The sequence below is a fragment of the Entelurus aequoreus genome, linkage group LG13 (assembly GCF_033978785.1).
Source record: "Entelurus aequoreus isolate RoL-2023_Sb linkage group LG13, RoL_Eaeq_v1.1, whole genome shotgun sequence".
NCBI lineage: Eukaryota > Metazoa > Chordata > Actinopteri > Syngnathiformes > Syngnathidae > Entelurus > Entelurus aequoreus.
In genome coordinates, this window is record NC_084743.1 from 996,995 (window position 1) to 1,004,494 (window position 7,500).

General features: G+C 34.2%; 1 protein-coding gene across 1 annotated transcript in view; it reads right to left on the bottom strand.

Moving 5' to 3' along the window:
* LOC133663681 (cytoplasmic dynein 2 heavy chain 1-like) overlaps positions 1 to 7,500 on the bottom strand; it is a 118,332-nt gene that overhangs the window by 95,286 nt on the left and 15,546 nt on the right. Inside the window, exons 10-11 of the mRNA XM_062068365.1 lie at positions 4,526 to 4,660; positions 894 to 1,037 (exon numbers count right to left, since the gene is read on the bottom strand). Of these exons, the coding sequence (XP_061924349.1) occupies positions 894 to 1,037; positions 4,526 to 4,660 (279 nt within the window). The remainder of the gene's footprint in view (positions 1 to 893; positions 1,038 to 4,525; positions 4,661 to 7,500) is intronic.

The following is a 7,500-nucleotide window of genomic DNA, read 5'->3' on the forward strand; positions in this document are numbered from 1 at the left end:
TTTCACATTTAATTTTTTTTTCACAATTAAATTGGAATACAATAGATTCATGTGTTTTTCAATTATTGTAATTATCATAATGTAAATTAATTTAATTTAAAAGTGCATGTATATATTTATTTTTTAAATCATTTCACAATTAATTTTGCTTATTTCACAAATTATTTTTTTATTATTTCACATGTAAATTAGAATACATTAGATTCATATGTTACTCAATTCTTGTAATTATTATGATGTAAATGAATTGAATTTAAAAGTGCACATATATTTATTTTTCAATTATTTCACAATATTAATTTTTTTATTATTTCACAATAATTTGTTTTTCTTATTTCACAATATTTTTTTGTATCATTTCACAATTACATTGGAATAAAATAGATGAATGTGTTATTCAATTCTTGTAATTATTATAATATAAATTAATTTAATTTAAAAGTGCACATATATTTATTTTTAAAATTATTTCACAATTGATTTTTTTATTATTTCACAAGTAAATTGAAATAAAATAGATTCATATGTTACTCAATTCTTGTAATTATTATAATGTAAATGAATTAAATTTTAAAGTGCACATATATTTATTTTTTTAATTATATCACAAAATAGTTTTTTTTTTATTTCACAATATTTTCTTTTATTATTTCACAATTTAATATAGTTTTCACAATGCAATGAATCATTATTTTAGGATGTATTATTGTAAAAGTATTAAATAATGGAGGGTCCCAATCGAGTTGAAATGAAAATTGACCTTTCTTGAGGGAAGACATACTGGCGGGTCTTGTATTTTCTCGGAACTGGAAGGTTTGTAAGAGAAGTGACTGGCAGGTCTTGTATTTTCTCGGAACTTGAAGGTTTGTAAGAGAAGTGCAAGACTGGATCACCTGCTTGGCCTGAAGAGCCCTTTGGAAGAGTCTGAGGAAGGAAGCCAGGCTGAAGCGGTACATGTTGTTGATCTTTGAAAGGTCCGTGATGACAAAATACATTTTGCTGGCGCTCTCTGCAAGGGGGAGGTAAGCATCGCGCTCCTGGAGGAGGAGGAAATGAATAGAATCACCACGCAGGAGAAGGAAGTCTCAAAACCAGGAATTGTAGCTTTCAATGAGCTAAACTGCAAGATAATGTTAGCATCATCACATAGGAAAAGTTAGCGTCTTTCTAAGATGACACAAAGGATCAAAATTCAAATTATGTTAGCATGCTAGTCTTTTTTTAGCTAATTTATTAGGTATACACCTCAGTCATATTTAGCATTAGCATGCTAGCATTTGAAACACATTTTTCAGGTACACACCTCAGAGTAGTTGACGCATGTTACAGAATTTTAGCATGCTAACATTAGCATGCTTGCGTTTTTAGCCGGTATATACCTCATATGTTTTGGTATTTCTCTAATGCTGACTATAAGCAAGATATGGTTAGCATAATACTGTTAGCATGCTAGGTTTTTTTTTAGCTCGCGTTGCTCGTATTTTTTTGATACCTGATGCTATCTGGCCAGCGTGTTACGGTTAGCATTTCAGTTTGGCGTTGGCTCTGTAGAAACGAAATTTCTACTGAGATAACGTTTTCTAGTTCTTTGAAAAAAATCTAAAAATAAACAAATAAATGAATGAATAAAAAAATCTTTAAATATATATTTTTTAAATAGAATGACAAATAAAATACATTTCAAATAATTAATGAACAAACATATTTTTAAAAATAAAAACAAAACATTCACATGGAATTTGTACTTTTTTTGGCTAATTTGTTAGGTATACACCTGAGTCATATTTTAACTTCATCATGCTAGCATTTAAACATGTTTTTTAGGTACACACCTCAGAGTAGTATATTTTGGTACTTGACACATGTTACAGTTAGCGTTTTAGCATGCTAACATTAGCATGCCAGCGTATTTAGCAGGAATATACTTAAATGTCTTATGTTTTGGTATTTCACAAATACTGACTATAAGTGGGCTATTGTTGGCATATTAGCATAATACTGTTAGCATGCTAGATTTTTTTTTGCTCGAGTTGCTCATATTTTTCAGTAAGACACCTCAGAGTAGTATATTTTGGTACTTGACGCATGTTACAGAATTTTGGAATTTTAGCATGCTAACATTAACATGCTTGTGTTTTTAGCCGGTATATACCTCATATGTTTTGGTATTTCACTAGTGCTGACTGTAAGCAAGATATTGTTAGCATAATACTGTTAGCATGCTAGGTTTTTTTTTAGCTCGTGTTGCTCGTATTTTTTTGATACCTGATGCTATCTGGCCAGTGTGTTACAGTTAGCATTTCAGTTTGGCGTTGGCTCTGTAGAAACGAAATTTCTACTGAGATAGCGTTTTCTAGTTCTTTGAAAAAAATCTAAAAATAAACAAATAAATGAATGAATTAAACAATCTTTAAATATATATGTTTTAAATAGAATGAAAAATAAAATACATTTCAAATAATTAATGAACAAACATATTTTTAAATAATAAAAACAAAACATTCACATGGAATTTGTACTTTTTTTGGCTAATTTGTTAGGTATACACCTCAGTCATATTTTAACTTCATCATGCTAGCATTTAAACACATTTTTTAGGTACACACCTCAGAGTAGTATATTTTGGTACTTGACACATGTTACAGTTAGCGTTTTAGCATGCTAACATTAGCATGCCAGCGTATTTAGCAGGAATATACTTAAATGTCTTATGTTTTGGTATTTCACAAATGCTGACTATAAGTGGGCTATTGTTGGCATATTAGCATAATACTGTTAGCATGCTAGTTTTTTTTTGCTCGAGTTGCTCATATTTTTCAGTAAGACACCTCAGAGTAGTATATTTTGGTACTTGACGCATGTTACAGAATTTTGGAATTTTAGCATGCTAATATTAGCATGCTTGTGTTTTTAGCCGGTATATACCTCATATGTTTTGGTATTTCACTAATGCTAACTATAAGCAAGATATTGTTAGCATAATACTGTTAGCATGCTAGTTTTTTTTTTAGCTCGTGTTGCTCGTATTTTTTGATACCTGATGCTATCTGGCCAGCGTGTTACAGTTAGCATTTCAGTTCGGCGTTGGCTCTTTAGCATTCACACAAAATTTCTACTGAGATAGCGTTTTCTAGTTCTTTGAAAAAAATCTAAAAATAAACAAATCAATGAATGAATAAAAAAATCTTTAAATATATATTTTTAAATGGAATAAAAAATAAAATACGTTTCAAATAATTAACGAACAAACATATTTAAAAAAACAAAAACAAAACATTCACATGGAATTGGTATTTTTTTAAGCTAATTTACTAGGTATACACCTCAGTCATATTTAGCATTAGCATGCTAGCATTTAAACACATTTTTTAGGTACACACCTCAGAGTAGTATATTTTGGTACTTGACACATGTTACAGCTAGTGTTTTAGCATGCTAATGTTAGCATGCTAATTTAGCAGGAGTATACCTGAATGTCTTGTTTTGGTATTTCACTAAAGCTGATGGACTATTGTTGGCATATTAGCATAATACTGTAGCATGCTAGTTTTTTTGCTCGAGTTGCTCATATTTTTCGCAAGATATGGTTAGCATAATACTGTTAGCATGCTAGGTTGTTTTTTTAGCTCGTGTTGCTCATATTTTTTGATACCTGACGCTATCTGGCCAGCGTGTTACGGTTAGCATTTCAGTTCAGCTTTGGCTCTTTAGCATTCACACAAAATTTCAACAGAGTGTGCGTTTTCTAGTTCTTTGAAATAAAAATCTAAAAAAATAAAAGGATAAAATGAAAAAAAAATTTGAAAAAAAAAACAAAACAAAAAAAAACTAAAGTACATTAAAAACGTATTAATAAAAAATATATATGTGTATTAATTTTAATTTTTAATTAATTTTCTAGTTCAGTGATTCTTAAAACTGTGCTACACCTACCACTGCTACGCCAAATAATGTCATGTATTTCATTATTTAGGTAAAGTAGTTTCATTCCGTATATTCAAACACAGTGTTACTGTTCAATCTGTGTGTAATGTGTGTAAAACTGTGCTACAGTGGCCATAAATATGAAATATACTCGTTAAATACAACCTCTGCCTTGTTTTTAATGAATACTTAGGCCTACTACGCCACTGTATTTTAATGTTGGTCATTATGGTGCTACTTGGTGAAAAAGGTTTGAGAACCACTGTTGTTCTTTGAAAACAATTCTAAAAATAATAATACATTAATAAATAAATAAAATAAAATAATTAAAATAATTCTAAAAATAATAATACATTAATAAATAAATAAAATAAAATAATTAAAATAAATAAACAAAAAATAGAGCAAAATAAAATAAAATAAAAAAATATACTATTCAAACTACCCAAATGGCCGCCACACATCCTTTGATTAGTCAGTCTGCGGCCCCTCAGTGGAAAAGGTTCAGGCCCCCCTGGACTACAACATTTACAACCACCACTGCGTCAGACCGCCGTCGAGCAAGGCAGCAGGTCAGTTCTTCAAGGGCCGTGTGAAGTACCTGGTCCAGAGAAGTCTGCAGCCGGTGGGACTCCAGTAAGGACTGCTGGATGAGCGCACTGCTGGCCTTGGCCTGGTTCAGACTGTCGATCAGCTCCCGGTTCTCCAGAATGTTCCCCTGCGACGTGGCCAGGGTCTGACCAGGACGACAAGAGCAGTCTGACTCTCACACATTCATCCGGGCACGCTTCACTGCAAAAACTGCAATCTAAGTAAGATGAAATATCTCAAATAAGGCTGATATTTGCTTGTTTTCTGTCTGATAAGATCATTCTTCTCACTAAGCAGATTTTATGTTAGAGTGTTTTACTTGTTTTAAGTGTTTTGCTCCTAAATGATCTCAGTAAGATATTACAGATTTGATGAGCTATATTGAGTAAAACATGCTTGAAACTAGAATATCAAGTGTTGCAAAGCTGTGTCATCAACACTCACAAGTATAAAACTACTTTTTTTAAGTCATCATTTCTTACTTCAAGCATGAAACAAAAAATCATGCTAGCGCATATCATTATGTCAAGTTAATGGCACTAGCATTTACTTCATTTAGGAATATTTTTCAACATATTGAGAAAAAAAGGTCTCATATTTTTTTTCTACCAAGAAAAGTGCACTTGTTATTAGTGAGAATATACTTATTTTAAGCTATTTTGGGGTTCATTGAGGTTAGCTAATTTGACTTGTTTTGGAAAGTCTTGACAAGCCAAATTTCCTTGTTCTATTGGCAGATAATTTTGCTTAGTTCAAATAAAATACCCCTCATTTTTGTAAAAAAAAAATTCTTGTTTTTGAACACTGACTTTTTGCAGTGTTGGAAGTGGCGGGAAACAAAATGCAAACACTTTGAGGAAAGGGATGAACGTTAAGTTGTTTTGCCAGTACAGTGATAACCTCCATTTACAAACGTAACTGGTTCTGGAACTGGGTTTGTAAACTGAAAAGTTTGTATAGTGAAGCACAGTCCCCAATAAGAAACATATGAATAATGGGTTCTAGCCTTCATAAAAGTCCATATTTTAGTTAAAAAATACACACTTTGAAGACAGTATAAAGTACCTGGGAATCGATACCGCCACTCAGCGGTACTCATTGTTTGGTACTTTTGTGTGTGTAATGAATATTAATTGTTTTTTGATAATAAAATCTCATTTTGTTTGCTCCAACATTTGAAAGTGAGCTGATTGTGATAACTAATGTCTACTTGTTAAATCTTGTTTTATACACACGAGATGGCAGTAGTGTATGGTTTATGGCAGTGTTTTTCCAACCACTGTGCCGCGGCACACTAGTGTGCCGTGAGATATTGTCTGGTGTGCCGTGGGAAATTATGCAACTTCACCTAATTGGTCCAAAAATATAGGAAAAGGCACTGAAGCATAGGGATGGCTATTTAGAACAAAAGTAAAACTGAACTGGCTACAAAGTCAACAAAAAGAGAATGCTGGACGACAGCAAAAACTTACAGCGTGCGGAGCAGCAGACAGCGTCCACAAAGCACATCCGTACATGGCATGACAATCAACAACGTCCCCTCAAAGACGGATAGCGTACGCACAACTTAAATAGTCTTGATTGCGAAAAAAAGCAAGGGCGGGAAAAAGCACTCAAAGGAAGGCGTGAAGCTGCTACAGGGGAACACCAACAAAACAGGAAGGGTCACCAAAATAACAGCGCAAGGCAGGAACTAAAGCACTACACACAGGAAACAACAACGAACTTAAAATAAGGCACGACAACCTGGTGGAGTTTCATTTTTTAACCTTTTCTGCTGGTGGTGTGCACCCGTATTTTTTTTATGAAAAAAATGTGCCTTGGCTCAAAAAAGGTTGAAAAACACTGGTTTATGGTGTGGTTTTTGTTGTGCCCTAAAAAGTGCTAGTACTGTAAGTATCCACTTATTAAGCACGAGCTGTTTGATTGTAACGTGCATCTTTGTTGTAGGTTTTATCAACATATTTAGAGGTGTTAAAATCGGCATGAAAAATCGCTAATGCTAATCAGTAGTGTTGGAAGCATATCCATATTTAAGTGTTACTTCTTTCTAAAAACTCCTATAGTCATATTTACATCAGCTAATGTCTCGTGTGGTACAAAGTGCTTGGATTCCAGTGTCCTTAGTTAGAGTCAGAGCGCTGTCTTTGTTGAGACTGCCATTACATTCCTAAGATAAGGAGCACAGCTAGACTGGGGAAACAGCAGGTGGGGGGGGACAGGAGAAGGAGGAAGTAGACAGGAGTTCCGGGGTTTTGGTAGACCGATCTGGACCGGGCTAGGGAGCGCTTGGGTGCTGGGTTGGTCTCAGGTTTGTCCTCTAAGCTTTGAGAATAAACTACAAAATACCATCTATTGCCTGGAGATTGAATATAAACATCAGCTTATGTGCCATAAAAAGAATCTGGGAGAGACTAGCAATTTGAATTCCCCATTGGAGGAATGCTGGTCGACGCAACAGTAGCATGTCAAAAGCAACATTTTTTGAGAAGTGGAGCCTCACTTAACTTACGTTGGGAGTGTTTTTTGAGTCCACTTCTTTGTTGGCGTTGAAAATGGCAACATTACCTGGAGGTAGTTTGGCTAAGTGATCGTAAGGTACCGTAACATGGCACTGTTGGATTTCACATGTATTGGAGTCGAACACCACAGAACACTTTTCCACTTTGTATCAGTCCGTCTTAGACGAGCTCGGGCCCGGCGAAGCCGGCACCGTTTCCGGTTGTTGTTGATAAATGGCTCTGGCTTTGCATAGTGGAGTTTTAACTTGCACTTACAGATGTAGCGACCGACTGTAGTTACTGACAGTGGTTTTCTGAAGTGTTCCTGAGCCCATGTGGTGATATCCTTTACACACCGATGTCGCTTTTTGATGCAGGGATCGAAAGTCACGGGCATTGCCGCTTACGTGCAGTGATTTCTCCAGATTCTTTGAACCTTTTGATGATATTACGCACCGTGGATGGTGAAATCCCTAAATTCCTT